This window comes from Athene noctua, chromosome 16, assembly GCF_965140245.1.
Source record: "Athene noctua chromosome 16, bAthNoc1.hap1.1, whole genome shotgun sequence".
NCBI classification, from domain to species: Eukaryota; Metazoa; Chordata; class Aves; order Strigiformes; family Strigidae; genus Athene; species Athene noctua.
Genome location: NC_134052.1, coordinates 16,247,494 through 16,266,890, shown reverse-complemented (window position 1 = coordinate 16,266,890; position 19,397 = coordinate 16,247,494). Strand labels below are relative to the sequence as shown.

General features: G+C 69.8%; 3 protein-coding genes across 7 annotated transcripts; all 3 read right to left on the bottom strand.

Moving 5' to 3' along the window:
* Positions 1–3,772: 3,772 nt before the first annotated feature.
* SRXN1 (sulfiredoxin 1) lies at positions 3,773–4,883 on the bottom strand. The gene is made up of 2 exons (XM_074920262.1): positions 4,591–4,883; positions 3,773–4,433 (listed from the first exon to the last, which is right to left on the bottom strand). Exons 1-2 carry the CDS (start codon positions 4,831–4,833, stop codon positions 4,230–4,232), a joined length of 447 nt encoding a protein of 148 aa, XP_074776363.1. The 5' UTR covers positions 4,834–4,883; the 3' UTR covers positions 3,773–4,229.
* Positions 4,884–6,289: 1,406 nt separating this feature from the next.
* SCRT2 (scratch family transcriptional repressor 2) lies at positions 6,290–11,492 on the bottom strand. Its single transcript, XM_074920049.1, has 2 exons — positions 11,259–11,492; positions 6,290–9,013 (listed from the first exon to the last, which is right to left on the bottom strand). The coding sequence occupies exons 1-2, from the start codon at positions 11,380–11,382 to the stop codon at positions 8,307–8,309; spliced, it is 831 nt and encodes a 276-aa protein (XP_074776150.1). The 5' UTR covers positions 11,383–11,492; the 3' UTR covers positions 6,290–8,306.
* A 3,936-nt stretch (positions 11,493–15,428) lies between these two features.
* Positions 15,429–19,397, bottom strand: SLC52A3 (solute carrier family 52 member 3). 5 transcript variants are annotated; one of them, XM_074920135.1, is made up of 6 exons: positions 19,322–19,396; positions 18,573–18,841; positions 18,058–18,223; positions 16,347–17,416; positions 16,004–16,127; positions 15,429–15,851 (listed from the first exon to the last, which is right to left on the bottom strand). In XM_074920135.1, exons 4-6 carry the CDS (start codon positions 17,372–17,374, stop codon positions 15,639–15,641), a joined length of 1,365 nt encoding a protein of 454 aa, XP_074776236.1. In that variant the 5' UTR covers positions 17,375–17,416; positions 18,058–18,223; positions 18,573–18,841; positions 19,322–19,396; the 3' UTR covers positions 15,429–15,638. The 5 variants fall into 5 exon arrangements, with proteins under 5 accessions (XP_074776236.1, XP_074776237.1, XP_074776235.1 ...); XM_074920136.1 differs by lacking the exon at positions 18,058–18,223 and having other exon boundaries at positions 18,573–18,858; positions 19,322–19,397; XM_074920134.1 differs by lacking the exon at positions 18,058–18,223.

Here is a 19,397-nt window from a genome sequence, read left to right as displayed (position 1 = left end):
GGGAGGACGCGCGGCACCAACCGGGTTTTCCTGTGCTGCCCGGCAGGCGCGTGGGACAGGACGTGCGTCCTCGTGGCCGGACTCTCCTTCTGGTCCCCCCCCCCCGACACCGGGCACCTGGGGTCTGACTCAGCTGGGCGACACGCGGCGCAGGCGGGGGAGCGGCACCTCAGAGCTCCCGCCGGACCTGAGCGGGTGCCAGGACGGGGGGACGGGGGACGGGGTTGGTGTTTGGCATCGTGGCCCTCCCGGCTGAGCCGCCCAAACCAACCAACTGCCGGGCAGACAGCTGCCGTCCCTGCGGGGGACGGGACCCGTGCGTGGGACTCGTGGCAGGGAGGGGACATGGCCTGAGCATGGGGTCACAGCCCAACCCGCCGGGCACCCCCAGCTGCAGGCTGGGCCAGGGGGAGCACCCCTGGGGTGGGGGTGCTGGGCACCCCGAGGGCTGGACTCTGCCTCGGCTGGTGGGGAAATGCCCCCTGCCCCCCCCTCTGGGGAGTGTTTATCTGTGAGGTGATACTTAAGTGTAAGAAAATAAACAGGCAGCAGATGGGCCAGGGGGCCAGGGCTGCCCCCAGCCCCACGGGGCTGCTCGGCCCTGCTGGGAAAACACCGCTGCCGGCGAGGCAAATGGATTCCAGACCTGCGGCAACGCCGGCACATGTGGCTGCCGGGACACCAGGCCTGACCCTGCCGAGCCCCAAGGAGCAGCGCCGGGCTGGCCCGACCTGTCCCATCCCACCCCATCCCATCCCATCCCATCCCATCCCATCCCATCCCATCCCATCCCACCCCATCCCATCCCATCCCATCCCATCCCACCCCATCCCACCCCATCCCATCCCATCCCGCCCCATCCCATCCCATCCCATCCCATCCCATCCCACCCCATCCCACCCCATCCCATCCCATCCCACCCCATCCCATCCCACCCCATCCCATCCCATCCCACCCCATCCCATCCCATCCCATCCCACCCCATCCCATCCCACCCCATCCCATCCCATCCCACCCCATCCCACCCCATCCCATCCCATCCCGTTCCACCCAGACCCCGGAGGGCACTGCCTGGCCCCCCTCGCCCACAGCCCCCCCCACACCCCCCCGGCACTGGGGGATGTCCTGCACTGGCCCCTCTGCCCGTGGCTCCCTGGTTTGGGGGCGCTTCACCCTGTTGCAGGCGGGCTCGGGGAGCTGTCCTGGCTGGGTGTGTGCAGCGTCCGCCAGGACGGGTTCTCATCCAAGGGGCCACTGGCCAACACTGGGAGCCCTGGGACCCCCTGGGCGGGGAGGAGCAGCGTGACGGGCCCAAAGGGACGGGGTTGTGAAACCCTTTGGGGGTCAGGAGCATTTCCCGTCAGAGCTGCCCCTGCGCTGGGAGTGGCCCCTGCTTGACCCCTTCCTCCCTGCGGTCAGGGCTGTGACAGGGTGTCCCCGTGGGTCCCTGGGGCAGCGCGGGGACCCCCAGGCCCCCTCCACGCGCCGGGCTGTACCTGCGGGCCGGGGCCGCTGGTCTGGAAGGCATTACACGCCTGTCGCGCGGGGAAGTCTGTCCCAGTTCCGGAGCCGGGACCCCCCCACCCAGCCCGGGCTGGGGGGAGCCCACAAAGCGCCTTTGTTCCTGCCGTGGAACGAATGGATTGGAGGCAGCCGGGATCGGCTGTCAGCCGGCGACACCGGAGACCCCGCGGGTCAGGCAGAGGGAAGGCGGACAGGTGGAGGGACGGACGGACGAAGCCGATGCAGCCGTTGCCGGCTCTGGCGGGAGCCGCTCCTGAGCCAACCGGGGGGTCGTGGCACCGGCATCACCGCCTGGGCACCTGCCAGCACCGTGCCAGCCCCGCTCGCACAGCCCCTCGGGCACAGTGCCCAGTGCGGGCTCCCAGTTGTGGCCACCAAGCCCTGGGGGGGCATCACGGGCCCCTCACGGGGCTGGCGGGGACATCCCGGCACTGTCTGGGGGGGACGGGAAGCTGGAAATGCGAATCCTGCAGCGGGTCTCCCAGCTGGAAGACGCCCCCGTGGGGTGCAGGCAGGGGGGGGCTGCAGGGTCTGGGCAGCCTCAGTTCACCCTCACTGGTCCCAGCTCTGCGGAGCTGCCTCGCACCCAGCTCCCTTTGTAAGGGCCACCAGGGAGAGGGGGGGCGAGCGGACCCCACGAGAGATGCCCAGCGCTGGGGGCACAGCCCAGGGCCCGGCCAAAACCCAGTCCCTATAACGGTGACTTTTAGGGGCACCCTGGTGACATCCCACACTGCCACAGGAGCTGCCACCTCCTCCCTTCTCCCCCTCCCTGCCCCCTCCCCGCTCTTTAACAAGAGGAAACTTTTTAGCACGCCACAATTCTTCGGAGAAATTTATGGCCCATCAGGGAGCTGCGGGCCAGGGCTGCTCTCTCCGTGAACGCTTGCAGGGTTTCCTCCTGGCGGAGAGCGGCTTTGATGCGGCACATGCAGCTCCGCTGGGCCGGAGCCTCCGGAGGCGAGGGAAGGGGCACGGCGCCCCCAGCCCCCAGCCCACCCGGCCCTTCCTCCTCGCCTGCTCCTGCGGAAACGCCGCGCTGGCACTGCCAGCTCCCGCCCTGCGCGCTGCCCGGCAGAGCTGCTGCCCAGGGGGGCTGTGCCCTCCCCCCAGACCCTCTGCCTAGCCGGATTTTGCCCTGGGAGGGCAGGATCCATCCGGGGAGGAGCGTGGCTGAGGGGGCAGAGCGAGGGCAGAAGTGTCCGGCCGCTGTTCCTGTCTGGGTCCTGCTGCTGAGTCACAGCGTGGCGGGGTGAGTCAGTGGCCTTTCCCCTCCCTGGACCGAGGTTCCTGGCTCAGAGGGATGCCGAGATGCCTGGGGGATGCTCAGGAGCGTTTTTTCTACCTTGCACCCGGGGTGAAAGACGTGGCGTTTGCAGAAATGTGCTCCCGCGGCTGGGCAGGAGCGGACTCGGGCTTCAGCTGCGTGCCGGTGTGGGCTGGCAGAGCATCCGTCCCCACACAGCGTCCAAACCGAACACAGCAGCTGTCCCCGCGCAGAGCACCGTCCCCTGACGCAGCATCTGTCCCTGTCCCGTGTGCCCGCAGCCACCGCTCTCAAGGCACCAGGCCTCCACACCATCCCCTGCCGTGCCGTGCCGTGCCGTGCCGTGCCATGTAACCGCAGACCCGGTCCCGGCCCCAGCATCCCCCAGCACCAGGCCCCAGAGCCGTGGGGGTTTCATCGCCTTTATTCCAGGTGCAGCACTGGGTGTCCCCAGCACCCCATTCCAGAGACACCCCCCGCAGAGGAGGCGACCACGGGATGAGTTCAGGGGTGGGGGCTGGCGGTTTTGGGGCACGGACAGCTCAGGGTTCCCCCCGGTCTGGGCACAGGGTGCGCCCAGAATTGCTGGGGGAGGCCTGGGGACGGGCCGTGCCCGGTTCGGCCGTGCCTCCTCTCAGTACAGCTGTGTCCCGATTCGCCCGTGTCCCGGTTTGTCTGTGTCCCTTCCCGCTTCGGCTGTGCCCCGCGTGGGCTGTGACCTGGCCCAGTTCCAGTGTGCCCCGGTTCAGCCCATCCCGGTTCAGCCATTCCCAGTTGAGCTGTGCCCCGGTTTAGCTTGTCCCATCCCTTCCCATCTCAGTTCATCCAGTCCCGGTTCAGCCTGTAACATCCCACTTTGTCTTGTCCCAGTTCATCCCATCCCATCCCATCCCAGTTCATCCCATCCCATCCCATCCCATCCCACCCTATCCCATCCTATCCCAGTTCATCCTATCCCATCCCATCCCATCCCATCCCAGTTCATCCCATCCCGTCCCAGTTCATTCTGGTTCATGCTGTCCCAGTTTATCTCATGCCATCCCAGTTCGTTCCGGTTTATCCTGGTCTGTCTCATCCTACTCCATCCCATCCCATCCCATCCCATCCCAGTTCATCCCAGTTCATCCCGGTTCATCCCGTCCCGGTTCCCGCGGCCGCTCGGGGCGGTGCCGCGCGACACAACAGCGCCCCCTGCTGTCCCCGCCGCGCCCCCGGTGTCACCGACCCCCCGACCCCATCGCGGCCGGAGGGGCGCGGGGAGACCCCGACCCGCAGGGACCACGGGGGGACACCCCCCCCCGTCCAACCCGGGGCCGGGGCGACCCTGACCCCCCCCGCCCCACCGCAGGGTCACGGGGAGCCCCGGATCGGGCCCTACGGGGACCGGCGGTGGAGGGGGGCTGCGGGGGGGGGCCCGGGCAGCCTCCGGGGTGCCGCGTTAGCGCAGGTGGGGGGTGGAGGAGCCCAGGTAGGTGCGGAGGTCGCTGAGGGTGGACGGGAGGATCCTGGCGGGGATGGTCTCCCGGTTGAGGGCCCGGTGGGCGGCGAAACGGTGGCAGCCCCCGAAGGAGTAGAAATAATCCCCGCCCTGGGTGCCCTTGATCCAGAGCACGTCGATGGGGGGGACCCGCTCGGGATCCTCCTGGGGAAGGGAGAGACCCCCCCGCCGTCAGCAGCGCACCCCCCAGCACCCCCCGACCCACCTGTGCCGGGGGTCTGGGTGCTGCCACCTTCCCCAGGGTGGCCCAGGTGGGTGCAGAGGTGACCGTCCCCAACCCCCCCGGAGTCCCCGCACCCACCTGCAGGGTCTGGACCAGGCTCAGCACCTTTTCGGGCTCCAGCTCGGCGGGGATGGGCCGGATGAGGACGCGCATGGGCACGTTGTGCACGGCCGAGATGTGCTGCGTGTGGATGCTCCGGTCACCGGCCTCGGCCATGGCACCCGCTGGGCCCCGGGCCTCGTCCTTCCTCCCGGCCCGCTGCTCCGCCCCGAGCAGCACAGCACCCAGCCGGGCCCCTCCGCTTCCTCCCGGCCCGGCCATGGCCCCCGCCGCCGCCGCCGCCACCGCCACCGCCCCGCTGTTTTGCAGAGTCACAGTGAAAGGGCAGGACAGGCTGCCGGGACGGGGGCCAGCCCGCCTGGCCCGCTGCCCGCTCCTCCCCGCCCCGGGGAGGCTGTGGCTGGGGACACCCCCCTGCTCCCCAGCTGCGCGGGACACCCCTTGGCATGTGGCAGCTGAGACCCCCCCCCGGGGGGCTGCTCGGTGTGCTGGGGGTCCCTGTGCCGCCCCCCACCCTGGGGTCTCTGCTCCCGCCTGGCCGTGCCGGGGCACTAAGGATCGTCCCGCGGCATCTGAGCGGGGAGCTGGATGTGTCCCCTCCTGCCAGGACCCTGTCCCCACCCCAGACCCCCCATCCCTGCTGTGCCAACACCCGCGGGCATGAAGAGGCGTGAAACAACCCCGGAGCTGAGCGGCGAGGCGGTGGCCGGGCAGACACCGCGTCACTCCAACCCCGAATTTTTCTAGGTCATTTCTCCAGACCAGTGTCCCAAATGGGGGAGCAGCTCCCAGTAAGAACTGGGTCTCCCATTCCACTGCCTGCGCAACCGGGGCAGCCTGGCCCCGTAACGGGGCCGTGGTGCCGGCAAACAGCTGCTCCCCGGCCCTCACCCTGGCTCCCGGGGGGCACGGGGGGGTCCCCAGCCCCAGCGCTGACTCGGAATGATGCCGGCACGCCGGGTGACCCGCTGCCCCGCGCCGGGTGACGCTTGGGGACAGGTCCGTGAGGCTGCAGGATGGGATTCTGCAGGATGAATCCGGTGCTGGCTTTGCCGGTGAATTACTGCCCGCGGGGCAGCACCGGTGTCACCGGGAGCACGGGGCTCAGCGGGGCCTTCGCTGAGGAGCTGGAGGCTGCCCATGATTTTCCCTCCTGCTTTGGGACCCGTCTGTGGGGACGGCGGGCAGCGAGGGGCGGGTGCAGGAGCGGGGGCCCTGCCGGCTTGTTCCCACCGCCCCCGACCTCTGCCTGCGCGGGAAGATGAACAAAATAAAATCTGCTCACCGGGTCCTTCCCGTCTGGGCGGCTGAGCCCTGGGGGGGCGAGCCTGGGTGTGCTGAGCATCTCTGGGTCCCCCCCCGGGCTGCCGACCAGCCTCTCCCCCCCCCCCCCCCCAGCCACTGGGATTTCACACGCCGCATTCCTTCCAGGTCAACGCTGCCGCTGCTCTCAGCCCCCCCAGCGCTTTGGCAAGCAGGGGGCCACAGACCCGCGCCAGGGGGTGTCTGGGTGCTGCTGGGCAGCGCCGGAGGCTCCGGGTGCATCAGCCGGGGCATCTCCACCCCTTGGCTTCAGGGCAGATGTTTCCCCCCCCCCCGTGATGCTCCTGCCCTGGCGCTGCCCGTGGGTTCGAGGGGCCACGAGACAGGCAGGCAGGCAGCTCACCTGCCCCCCCCCGTACAAATCCCCCGAGACACACACGGTTAGTGGCAGAAATCCCTTTTATATCCCTGAATCGCGTTACAAGTAATACTGCGGGCGGCCGGTTCTCAGTAGACTTGTCTTACTGGGGGCTGGCGAGTACAAAACCTGGCAGAAAAAAATCTATATCATGCACGGAAAATTATTGCTGTAGTATCTGCTATTTACAGTATAGACAGGGGCAGGGGCGCGGCGTTCCGTGCCGAGGGACGCGGTGTGCCGCGGAAAGGCGCCGGCATCGCCGGGGAAGCCTGAACTGCCGCGTGTGCTGGCTGGTGGGGCGCCCGCGTGGCCGGGGCGATGCTCTTCCCCTGCGTGGGGGTGCGGGTGCCACCGCGCCACGGCAGCGAGGACCGTGACAGGGACGTCCCCGAGAGGCGTCGAGCCCGCGAGCCGCGGCGACGCGGTGGGAGGAAGACGGTGCAGGGAGGAAGACGGCACAGGAAGACGGTGTGGGGGTACGCGAGCGATGCCCCACGGGGTGCCGGGCTGAACCCTGAAGGTGTCGGGGGGCCGGCACGGGGTGATGGGGCCGTGGCAGCTCGCGGCCCGAGGTAGGAAGCGGAGGCGCGGGTCGGGCCCCGCTCCGGGACGCTGCACGCGTGGCGCGGCGCTGGCTCGGGGATGCTCCGCCGGGAGGTTGCATAGAATGGCTGGTTTGTCCCCGCCGAGCTGGCGCGGGGCAGGGAGCAGAGCAGGAGCCAGCGGCAGCGAGGAAGACGAAGGAGAAGGGCTTTGCCTTTGGGGGAGGCTTGCAGGGCACGGAGCCCGGGCTGCTGGGCCAGCTCGTGCCCTCCTGCCCCTGTGCCAGCCGCACGGTCCGCTCGCGGGGTCCTGTCCCCGTCCGTGTCACCGCGGCTGCGTCCTGGGCACGGCGGCTCTGCTGCGGCTCTGCCACCTCCTGCAAGCCAGCGCTGGCACGGCCCTGCCAGTCTTGGCAAATAAATAGTGAAAAGCATAAGTTATAAATAATATAAATAAGAACATTTAAATAGACTCACCCAAACTTTACGGCTACACTGATCCCCTCCTCCTGAGCGGGGGGCGATGGTGAGGGGGCTGGCGGCCAGCCGGGGAGGGCTCCGGGCAGAGACTAGGGGTATGTGGGGGGCGGTTGGGGGTTCAGGTGCTGCCCCAGGGCTCCAGCCCAGTTGCCAACCTGGCCGTTTGCACGGTGAGGGGGGCTGCACCTGCCCGGGGGGGGCTGTTCCCCAGCCCATCACCGTGGCGGGGGCCAGTCGTGCCTGGTCAGGCGGGGAGCTGGCAGGGGCCACGTCCCGCGGGTCTCTGCCGGGAGCCCCTCGCTCTTCCCCTGACTCCGGGGCTGCGGAGCCGCGGTGAGCACCGTGCCATGGGGTCGTGTCCCATGGGACTGTGCCAGGCGGGGGGGGCATCAGGGTGCCCCCAGGGCCCGGGCGATGGGCTGCAGGGACCCCAGCCTCCACGGGGGACTGACACCCCTGCCCTCCCGTCAGCCGCACCGTCCGTCAGTCCCGCCGAGCCGTCAGTAGCACCAGCCCGTGGTCCCATCAGTGTGAGGGTCAAGGTGAGGTTTTGCTCCTGGGGGGAGCAGAAAAGTGTCTTTTCTCCCCTGGGATCCCCCAGGAGGAGAAGCAGCAGCTCTAAATAAATAATAGTAATAAATAAATAAATAGAGGTGAAAGTCACAAGCTGGGGGAGGAAAGTCTCTCCTGGGTCTGGAAGAGGTCCCCAGGCGAGTCCCCCGCAGAGAGACCTGCCTGGCTGCGGGGGGGGCTCGGGGACCCACGGGCGAGGAGCCGGGTCCCGCGGTGGGCCCGGCCAGATCTGGCCCTTCCCAGGGAGCTCTGGGGACCCTCGTCCCCGGTGGGGAGCGAGTGTGCGGGGAATCGTCCTCCAGCCACGGCGCAGCCCCAAAACCGGGCGGCTGCAGCTGCAGGAGCGCTGGCGCGGGGAGAGGGACTGGGACGGGGCTGGGGGTGGGAGCGGGGCTGGGAACGGGGCTGGGGCTGGGAGTGGGGCTGAGGATGCGCCACAGGGGGCTGGGGGGGGGCTAGTTCCCTATTGCACAGCTGTGTTCGGAGCCCTTGAAGCAGGCGGACTCGTAGTGCTTGTTGAGGTACGACTTGAGGGCGAAGGTCTTCTCGCACTGCTTGCACTTGTAGTGCTTGAAGGCGGAGTGGGTCTGCATGTGGGCGCGCAGGTTGGAGCGGTCGGCGAAGGCTTTGCCGCAGTGGGAGCAGCCGAAGGGCTTCTCCCCGGTGTGCGAGCGCATGTGGCCCTGCAGCAGCCACGGCCGGCTGAAGGCTTTGCCGCACACGTCGCACTTGTGCTTGAGGTTGTGGGTGAGGACATGCATGGCCAGGGCGGGCATGGAGACGTAAGCCTTGCCGCAGGTCGGGCATTTCCTCGCCATCTTGCTGTCCAGGCTGCGGTGGGTCTGCTTGTGCCGGCTGAGGTTGGAGGAGGTGGCGTAGGTCTTGCCACACTCGGGGCAGGAGTGGCGGTGGCTGCCGCGGCGCTGGCTCTCGCTGCGCCGGCGCGACCGCCCGTCCGTGATGAAGAAGGCGTCCATGGAGTAGCTGTCCGTCACCGCCGCCTCCCCGTTGAAGTAGCGGGCGGAGAAGCTGGACTGGGGGCTCTCGGGGTCGCTGTACTCCTCGTGGCCGGGGGCATAGGCCGGGTCCGGCGGCGGCGGCGGCAGACCCTGCTTCTTGTCGGTGTCGTAGCCGGCGGGTGCCAGGCAGTGCTGGAGGTACCCTGCGGGGACGACACAGCGCGGTCACCTCCGGGCCAGCCCCACCGGGGACGGGGGAGAGGTAAAAATGCCCACGGAGGGGCAGAACTGGGGTCCCTGTCCCCGTGAGCACTGGGGCTGCCTCACGGGCGCAGGGGCCGGGTGTGCCCAGGCCGGGTCCCATCCCGTGGGGCTGCCCTGGGTGGGAGCCGGGGCTGGGGGCTGCGGGACGTCCAGCTGCGCCTGCCCGGGTGCCGCCCCGCTGCCCCGGCTGCAGCCCCCCCCCGCCCCCCCGGGGGCCATTAGCCGCCAGGCAGCTGTCGGTGCCGAGAGCCTCATTGTTCACCGGTAATGAGCTCTGCTCCGTCCACCTCCTCGCCTCTGGAAACCGGGGGGCAGCCGGGGGGAGGAGGAAGAGGCTGCCCCAGATTTCCCTTCACCAGCAAAGAAGCTGGGAAATGCCCCCCCCTCTCGCTCGGCCCCCCACAGGGGCTATTCCCCGGGGATGGGGCAGCACCCAGAGGCCCAGCAGCACCAGGGCCCTGGGGTCCCACCGAGGAGAGGGACCCCCGAGCCCCCCCATGCGTGGAGAGGGGTTCGGGTCCCACTCCAGTAGTGTCACCCCCGTGTGACATTGGTGCAGGGGGGCTCACGGCCTGGCTCTGGGTCGGGGACTCCTGACCCGTGGCAGTGTGGGTGCTGCGTGGGCACCCCCGTCCCTCCGTGGTGGCACACCAAGGTCACCGCGGGAGGGACAGCGCAGCCCTCCCTGATGGGCCAGCGACCCCGGGGGACACGCCGCCACCCCAGAGCCCCCAAACTGGTCCCAGTGGTCTCCTGCCCCGCGCACGCTGGCCCTTGCCAGCTGCTGTCAGTGACAGCGGGGGCTGCCGGGGGCCCGGGCCATGGCCAGGCTCACCTGTGCGTGGACACCCCACCCCACCTGCGGCCGAGCATCCCCTAAACCCAGGCCCCCCCCTACCCCACCCCACCCACGGGACCCCCTGCCCAGGGCGAGCAGCTGCTGCCGGTGTCCTGCGGAGGCTGGGGGTGCCTGCGGTGAGGCGGGGAGGGGGGCTGCGTGGTGGGGACAGAGCTGGGCCCCCCCGTCCCCCCGCGCCGTGCTGACAGCGCGGTCGCGCGGGCTGTGCAGAAAGCGCTCTGCTCAGCAATTTCTCACGCTGCCTCCGAGCATGCAGCAAGGTTATTTCCAGGAGAGCAGCGTCGGCAGCTTCTGCCCAGCTGCAGCACATCCCTCCCCCACCAGCTCTTGGCTCCCGATGATGGAGAGGGGAGGGGGGGGGGAGAAGAGAACCCCCCCGGGGCCAGACAGGCCTCGCACCCCTGCCCGCAGCGGAGAAAACCCACCAAAGGCTGGGGAGCAGCGAGGGGGGGGGGGGAGCAAGCGACGCAGCGGTCAGGGAACGTTGGTTTGTGCGTGGCTGGATCGGTCCCATTCCCGCACCCGGCTCAGCCTCCCGGTCCCCGAGTAGCCCACGGCTCGGGACGGAACCCCCAAACCCCCGACCCCCCTTTTCCAGGGCAGGTCCCTGGGCCGCCCCGTCGGGGGTCTCTGCCCAGCCGGGGTGACTCCCAGAGTCCATCCCAGTGTCCCCTGGAAGGATGGGGCTCCCCCAGCCCCCCAGCCCAGCTCTTCGCACCCCCCCCCAGCACTGTGGGGAGGGGGCTGCCCCCGCATCTCCCCCGCCTGCTCCCAGTGTCCCGGGGAGGCGACAAACCCCCCCCGCGCTCCCGGGAATGGTGTGGAGGGGGGGGCTGGGGGCACCGCTGCGAACAATGAAACCCGCAGGCACGGCGAGGCTCCCGCTCCCCCCCCCGCCGCCCCCCCCCGCCCGCAGCGGGCTGCTTTGTGACCCCGTCCCCTCCAGAAAAAAAACTTGTCTTGGGAAGGAACCGGCCACGGGCGTGGGGGGGAGCGGGGCCGGCCGGGACAGCGGGGGCTGCCCGCGGGGGGGCTGCCGCTGTCACCCAGGGGATGTTTCCCCAAGGACCAACTTCAGGAGGAGCCGGTCGCCCCGCAGAGGGGGACAAGGCGAGGAGGGATGACACCCACCCCCATCCACCCCCCGCCCCTCCGCACCCCCCCCGCACGACGCCCGGCTGCGGGACACAACGCCGGGGACCCCCACCCCGTCCTTCCCCGCGTCCCCCCCCGCCCCGTGCCCGGGCTCCCCCGGTGCCCCGGCGGCCTCACACACAATAGCGGGGGGGGGGGACACCCCCCGGAGACCCCATCCCCGCACTCACCATCGCCAGCGGCGGGGCCGGGCAGCGCGTAGGGGGGCTCCAGGGGGGCGTAGGGGGGCGCGGGGGCCCCGGTGGCCGGGAAAACCTCCGCCTTCAGCTTCTTCACCAGGAAGGAGCGGGGCATGGCGGGGCCGGGCCGGCGCCCTCAGCGCTGGACAGCTCCGGTACCGGCCCCGGCCCCGGCCCCCGCCCCCGGCCCGGCCCCCCCGGCCCGGCCCCGGCTGCGCCCGGCGCTCCGGCCCCGGCTGTGCGGGCGGCGAGGAGCGGGCGGGCAGGGAGACAGCGGCAGGCAGCGGGCAGGCAGCAGGGCGGCGAGGAGGAGGAGGAGGAGGAGGAGGAGGTGGAGGAGGAGGGGAAGAGGAGGAGGAGGAGGAGGAGGAGGAGGAGGAGGGGAGGAAGGCAGGCGGCCAACGGGGGGGAGGGGGCCGCTCCACCCGGCCGCGCCCGGAGCCCCCCCACCCCCGGAGCCCCCCCCCCCGAGGCGCCGGCAGCGTGGGGCACCCCCGGGCATCCCGGCTGTGTGGGGTCCCCCCGTCCCTCCCCCGGGTTCTGCCCCCCCCCCCCCCACCACACCCCCCGGCCACGGACAATGGGGACACGCGGGGACGGGGGGGTGGGGGGTGGGACACACCGCTGCCTCCCACCGCCTTTGTCTCCCAGCCGCCAGCCCCCAGGGCCTGCGAGGGACGGGGCTGCAGGGCGGGGGTCCCCATCCCTGTCCCTGCTTCTGTCCCCGTCCCTTGTCTCCATCCTTGTGCCCTGTCCCCTTTTCTTGCCCCTTTCTGCTGTCCCTGTCCTCGCTCCCTGTTCCCTGTCCCCATCCCCGTCCCCATCCCTGTCCCCTGTCCCTTTCCACCGACCCCTTTCCCTCATCCCCTCCCCTGGCCCTTGTTCTCTGTCCCCATCCCTGCTCCCTTTTCCATGCCCTCATCCCTGTCCCACCTCTGTTCTGTCCCCACCCCTGCCCGCTGGCCCTTTCCCCCACCCCATTCCTCTTCCCTGTCCCTTTTCCCACCTTCTCTCCCTTTCCCGTGTCCCCATCCTCATCCCTGTCCCCGGGGAAGCGCCGTGACCTTCCCAGCCCACAACAATAGCCGGGCTCGTGGCGGTGCATTGTTCCCTGCCAGAGCCCCCACCCCCCGCCTCCCCTCGCCCGTGCTCCGCCGCCGCCCGCCCCGGAGCAGGATGAGGCCCCGGTCCTGCGGGCAGTCGGTGGCCCCGGGGCTGCCTCTCCCTGCGGCCGTGCTGGCCAGGGGCCGGCGGGTGACACCGAGACCCGGCTGGCAGCGGGCCCTGCTCTCCCCGAGCCCTGTGCTGTGCCGGCAGCCTCGCAGCACTTAACTAAGGACAGTCCCTCATCTGTCACGGCAGGCAGAGCGCTGGCATGGCTGGTGCAGGGTGGCCCTGGGCACCCCTGGCCGCCAGCCCCTTTGGCCAGGCACGCGGCATCAGGCTTGAGGGCCAAAAGTGGCACCACTGTGGCCAGCACCCCAGGTCTGGGCTGCTCAGAGCCGCGGCTGCTCCTTCAGTTGTGCCCGGAGCCAGGGCTGGGGCCACCCGGCAGCGCATCGGGCCAGCGTGCCCCCCGCTCACTGCTTTGTGTGGCCCCACATAGCCCAGGGCAGCCCACAGCAGCCCACAGCCCTGGGTACCCCGCAGCTCACAGCATCCCGCATCCCACAGCCCTGGGTACCCCGCAGCTCACAGCATCCCGCATCCTACAGGTTCCCACATCCCACAGCATGCCACAGGAACCCACAGCATCCCACATCCCACAGCATCCCCATCCCATAGCATCCCCATCCCATAGTATCCCACATCCCCCAGCACCCCCCGGCCCAGGGCACCCCACATCTCCCCCCCCAGGCCTCCTCCTGGGGTCGTGGGGGTCCCCGGGGCTGCTCCCTGACACGGGTTGGGGGTCTTCCCTCTCATCCCCCCCCCTCAGCGCTCGGCCGGGGCTCACAGGCAGCGACACGAGGCCCATCTGGCCCCGCAGCGCCGCCCTGACGTCAGGGCTCTGCCAAGTTCAAGGTCACCTCTCCCACAGGGCTGCGGCCCTGGGGGGAACGTTATCTGCTGGGCTGCTCCTGGCATCCTCCCCCCGCGCCCCGGGCTCCCGGCCTCTGCTCCCTGATTTATTTATCCGCGCGTGTGCCATTTCTCTCCTTGAAGGCACGTTTGCAGAACGGGCGATTACTTACGCCCTAGTTGGGCCTGCCTGCCTGCCTGTCCTCCTGCCTGCCCTCCTGCCTGCCTGCCTGTCCTCCTGCCTGCCCTCCTGCCTGCCTGCCTGTCCTCCTGCCTGCCCTCCTGCCTGCCTGCCTGTCCTCCTGCCTGCCCTCCTGCCTGCCTGCCTGTCCTCCTGCCTGTCCTCCTGCCTGCCTGCCTGTCCTCCTGCCTGCCCTCCTGCCTGCCTGCCTGTCCTCCTGCCTGCCTGCCTGTCCTCCTGCCTGCCCTCCTGCCTGCCTGCCTGCCCTCCTGCCTGTCCTCCTGCCTGCCTGCCTGTCCTCCTGCCTGCCTGCCCTCCTGCCCTCCTGCCTGCCCGCCTGCCCGCTGCCCTGGGATTTTGTCTCTCTCCAGGCTGTGGTGTAATAAGGGAGGTAATTAAGTGTAAAAGACAGGGGGAGGGAGGGCTGGGAGAGGGGGATAGGAACCCGGCTCCTTTCAGAGGCAGGGGACTGAGATAATGTATGTTAATAACCTGCAATCAGTCCTGCCGCGCTGTGCTAATATTGCTGACTGCAGCGGCTGGGCCCCCCCAAACCTGCCCCCGCCGCGCTGGGGAGGGAGGGGAGCGCCAGAAGAAAGGCTCAGCCTTTCTCCTCCGCCGCTGCGCCCGGGTTTGTGCCTTCCTGAGCAGCTGTATGGAAATAATTCCCATCGGAGGCGATTGTTTCCCCGGCGAGAGGGAGGGGGCCGCGGGGGTCCGGTGGGCGAGGGTCTTTGGAGGCTCCCAAGGGCAGGAGCATCCTCGCGGGGTCCCCGCTTCAGCTCCCCGCTGAGGGCCACGGGACTCATCCTGCTCCTGGGATGAGACAAACCACCCCACGGCGCCCCCCCACATCTCCCCGGCTGCCCCCCTCCTGCCCCTCGTCCCCCACAGGGCCCGATCCTGGCCATGTGCTGGTGTGGGGTCAGCTGGGGGTGGGGGTGGGGCGATGCCTGGTGGTGCTGGGGGGGGGGGGCAGAGCCCGCTGCCCTCGCTCCTGCCTTCTCTGCTGCCTGGGCCGCGGGACCCCCACCCGTGTGGCCAGCTCGGGGGGCTACTGGCCATTAGTTATTCCAGCCGCGTCCCTCCCCGAGGCGGCCGGGCCGCAGCCGGGCCCCACCGTGGCTCCAATCCGTGGCTTTGAGGCACGACAGGCGCGGGTCTGGCGCTGCCGCCGGCTCGGGGAGCAGATTGCCAGACAAAGGGCCGGGGACAAAGGCCCGGCTGCCTCGTGCCCCGCAGAAGGGGCGCAGGCGCGTGCGGGGTGTGGGGGCTGCCGCTGCCCCCCAACCCCCCGGTCCCTGCCAGGCCCCCATCCTGGCTGGCACGGCCGGGGTGCGGCTGGGTACCAGGTGGCACAGCCCTGGCACCGGTCCCATGCCACCCTCCACCCCCCCCAAAACGGGTATGGGGCTGTGCTGCGGCCCCCCCTCCAGCTCTGCAGCCCCAGTGCTGCCCGTCTCGGGGGGGCAGCGGGGCTGAGCTGGGGTGCAGGGGGGCAGCGGGCTGCGGGGAGGGAGCAGAAAGCGTGGACAGAGCCACAGCAGAGGATGGCAAACGCCAGGCGTGTCCCCCCAGTCCCACCGTGCCTCAGTTTCCCCAGCTGCTATTGTGAAAGCCTCCCAACCCCGTGCCCCCCCCATGGTCTCTCCGGCACAGCCCTGCCTGAGCTCCTTTGTCCCTGCTCCCCGCAGCTGGCTGCAAACCCCCCATCCCGGGGGGGGCCTCTGCCACCACCGCGCGGGGCCGACAACGTCAGCAGCGCCGCCGGGCGCAGCTGGGGCCGTGCCCACCCGCGGGGTCCCTGGGGGGGCTTTGGGGCACGATGCCAAAGAGCTCCAGACCCCCCAGGGGAAGGGACGGGCTGTGACCCTAGCTGAGGGGTACCCAGGAGGTGTGTGGGGGGCACTGGTACAGGCAGCCCTGCCTGCCGGCATGGTGGGGGGGGCGCAGGCAGCAGGGAGGCCGAGGGCTGAGCAAACACCTTCTATTGCTTCCAACGTGACAGGGGTGGGGACAAAACCCCGGGCTGGGGACAAAACCATGGAGCTGCTCCTGCTGGGGAGATGTGTCCGCAGCCCCCCAGGTCCCAGCGCTGCTTCCCGGCCCTCGCTGGTTTTGGGGGTGCACGCTGGCAAGGGGGGGCTGTGCGGGGGTGCCCGCCCCGCTCATGCTGGGCACTGCAGGCTGCAGTAGTCGGCGGATTGGAAGAAGCCGTAGACGTTGACGAGGGGGAACATGAGCAGGGCCCCGAGGAGGGAGCCCAGCTGCTCCAGCGCCCCGTACCACACCAGCGCGCTGTGGCTGCGGCTCCGCAGGATCACCCCGGCCATCACCTTCACGTAGGAGAGCGTCCCGGTGAAGAGCACCCAGGAGAGGACCTGGCAGCGCAGGGGAGGCGGGGGGAGAGCAGTCAGAAGGGCCGGTGAGGGGGGATGCAGTCCCCGCTGTGGGGACAGGGGTCATCATAGCGAGGCCGGAGCCAGGGGTGCCCCCAGAAACCTCCCCAGGTGAGAGGGACCCTGTGACTTACGATGGCGGCATCGCCCCACTGGGACTGCTGGAGGAGTGGGCAGGGACTCATCACCGCGATGGCCATGTTGTAGGCGCCAAAGCCCGTCCCCACCACGGTGAGGGTGCCCATCAGGGTGAGGGACCTGCAGGGGACATGTGGGTGACCCTGGGAACACTGCCAGCCTGTCCCTGGTGAGGGGCACAGACCCACGGCACAGGCTGACCAGCTCCATGCCGGCTCCATCCTCATTTCCCGGGGTGTTTCTCCCACCCGGTGCCTTTTCCCCCCCTCCCCATTGCCAAGCAGGGGCCGTTCTTGGGCCAGAAGCCCCCCCCGACCCGGGGCACACCCCACTACCCACCTTCCGAGCAGGACCATGGCCACGACGCAGGCGAGGGGGTTGGCCATGGAGCTGAGCGTGGTGGCGAGGTGGTAGGCGGTGTTGCCGTAGGGCAGGCAGGAGTAGGACTGCACGGACGGCAGCACCCCGTTCGTCAGAGCGCTCACCCAACCGATGAGGAGGTAGATGAGGGTGAGCTTGCCCAGGGGGTAGGAGACCTTCTCTGGCAGGTTGTCCCCGGCCTGCTTGGCATCCTTCGGGCACGGGCAGCCTCCGCTCATCTGCGAGCCAGCTTCCTCATCGGAGATCTGGTCAAATGAGCTCAGCATGATGTTGCTGGGGAACAGCTGCTGCTGGGAGAGCTCCCACACCTTGGGCTGCCTGGCGAGGAAGAAGAAGGCCAGCAAGCAGGCCAGCATCATTACAGTCATGAGGAGGAAGAAGAAGAAAGTGGAGAAGTTGGCCGGGAGGTAGCGGGTCTCCAGCTGGAAGATGGTGCTCTCCACGGTCTCGTTGCCGGTGGTGACGTTGACCACATGGGTGACGTTGGCACAGGTGGAGATGCCAGCGCCCTGGCCCAGGGCGATGAGAGCGGGGATCAGCCCGCTGAGCCCTTCGCCAATGAAGAAGCTGGTCAGGTACTGGGGCTGCAGCTGCATCATGAAGGGCAGGAAGGTGACGGAGGAGGTGCAGTCCACCAGAGCCAGGAAGAAGGTGAGGAGGAGGAAGGCGGTGCTGTGCGGTCTCCCGGCGATGGGGGACGTGTAGCTCCAGAGGAAGGCCAGGAGCAAGCAGGCCACGACACCCACGGACACCACCACGTAGATAACAGTCACCTCCTTCAGCAAGCCGGGCCGAAAGCGGTGCATGAGGGTGACGAAGAGCGGCCCCACGTTGGCCATCTGGATGACGATGGTGATGTAGGAGGGCAGGTCCCACTGCTCGGGCAGCACTGTCACCAGCAGCGGCAGCTCGACCCACAGCCCGTTGACGGCCACCCAGGAGCCCATGCCGAAGACGCAGGCGAGGAGGTGGGTGAGCAGTGCCATGGCTCAGGGCTGGGCGCCCACCCCGGGGGCGACGCTGCTGGGCTGTGGGGAGAGGCTTTAGTCAGTGGCGGGGGTGAGATCCGAACCCCCCCTGGACCCTGACCCTCTTCTCTCACAACCGCTGCCTGTGTTCCCCCTCCTGCAGGCAGGCAGACGGGCAGAGCAGCTCCTCTCCCACAGCTCCAGGAGTGTGGGACTCCCAGAGCAGCACGGCTGCCCCACCGCCCCACCTGGGTCCCCTTTGCCCCCTGCCAGCCCTGGGAAATCCCCCGCTTCCTACAGGGCAATGACACTTTGCCCTCCTGTCAGCCCTGGGGACCTCCCGCTCCCCGTGGGGTGATGACACTTTGCCCCCTGCCAGACCTGGGGACCCCCCCGCTCCCCGTGGGGTGATGACACTTTGCCTCCTGTCAGCCCTGGGAAATCCCCCGCTCCCCACGGGGCGATGACACTTTGCCCTCCTGCCAGCCCTGGGGACCCCCCCACTCCCCGCAGGGTGATGATACTTCGCCCTCCTGTACCAGGTGCGGGACCTGCTCAGCTCCACCCGGGCCCCATCCGGGAAGTCTGGGGCTTGGCAGCACCGGGCGCGGAGCCGAGACGGCACCCGACGGGGCATCAAACCTGCCCCTGCTCGGGGTGCCGCACGGCACAGCCTGGCACGGGGTGAAGACGGCTCTCACCTGGGTGCCGAGGGGCCTGGGCAGCGGCTCAGCTGGGAATGGAGGCCTCGTACCTCCCACCGCGTCTGCAGGGCTGGGCAAAGCAGCGCCCGTCTCCCCCCGGCCAGGTCCCCCGCGGGGCCGACAGGCTGGGGCGGCCGCGGGAGACGGGCCCTGGCAGCCGCACCTGCAAACCAGCCTCGGCTTGTAACAACGAGCTGAGTCAGGCAGGATCCGGCCGCATCCCCTGCCCGCGCTGGGCACATTTCCCATCCCACTCCCGGGAAGAGGGACCCCCGCGGCCCACGGCCCCCGTGTCCCCGTGCCGAGCCGACTCCAGCTCTCCGCCGCGACGCTGAGCCCGCCGGAGGAAACTCACATCTGCCGGGGCTGAGCGTGGCGGGGGTGTAACAACCCACCCACAGCTCCGGCCCCGCGGGGAGACAGCGGGGGACACCGGGACGGAGCAGGAGCCAGGACGGAAACGGGCTCCCGGTTTGACCGGTCCCTCGGCAATCTCCCAAGGGGGAACTCACTGCGCTTTGGGGAACGGGCAGCAAACACGCGGGCGGGAGCGAGTCCGAGCTGCCAGGGCAGTGACGTGAGGCAAACGCGTCACCACCTCCGGATGCAGACGGGTGACGGCCTGGCCCCGCTCTGTTCCTCGTCCTGGTCCCCGCTGGCAGAGTCCCAGGGTCGGGGGGTGGCCGGGGGGGACCCTGCGCCCTCCTGCCACGTGCTCGGCGGTGGGGTCCAAAGCAGCGTTTCAGGGGTCTTGTCCTGGATGGGGGGGTCCCAGCGGGTCCTGGGGGGACAGAGGCGCTGCGGGGTTGGTCGGGCGCCAGCACAGCAGGTGATGGGATAAAAGCGGTAGGAAAGCGTTAGGAAAAGCCCTGTAGAGCCTGGAGGGATAAGGGGGGGCCCCGCTCCTGAGGGGACCCTCGTGGCCTCAGGGACGAGTGCCCGTCGGCCAGGGCAGGGCACAGGGGGGTAGCTGGAGGGGGCAGGGGCTCGGACCCCCCCCCCCCCCCACTCCCCCTTCCCCTCGCGGTGGGTCCCCAGTTTTCTCCAGCGCAGCCCCCACCCCCGGGGTCCCGCTCCCCTCTCCCCACCACTGACCCCCCCCCATCCCGCTCAGCCCGACCCCGGGGGCCAGCCGGGACTTTTCAGCTCCAAGCTCCGACCCGGTGGCCAAAGTCCAACTGTGCCACCACTAGCTCCCAGTCCCCTCCTGCCCTCTCCCTGCCAGCCTGGGGGGCCGCTGCTGCTCTCTGTCCCCACGTACCTGCGGGGACAGCCCCATGCCCGCCGCCCGCCCGGCCATGGCACACGGTGTTCCCGCAGCGCTGCCGCTGGGCCGA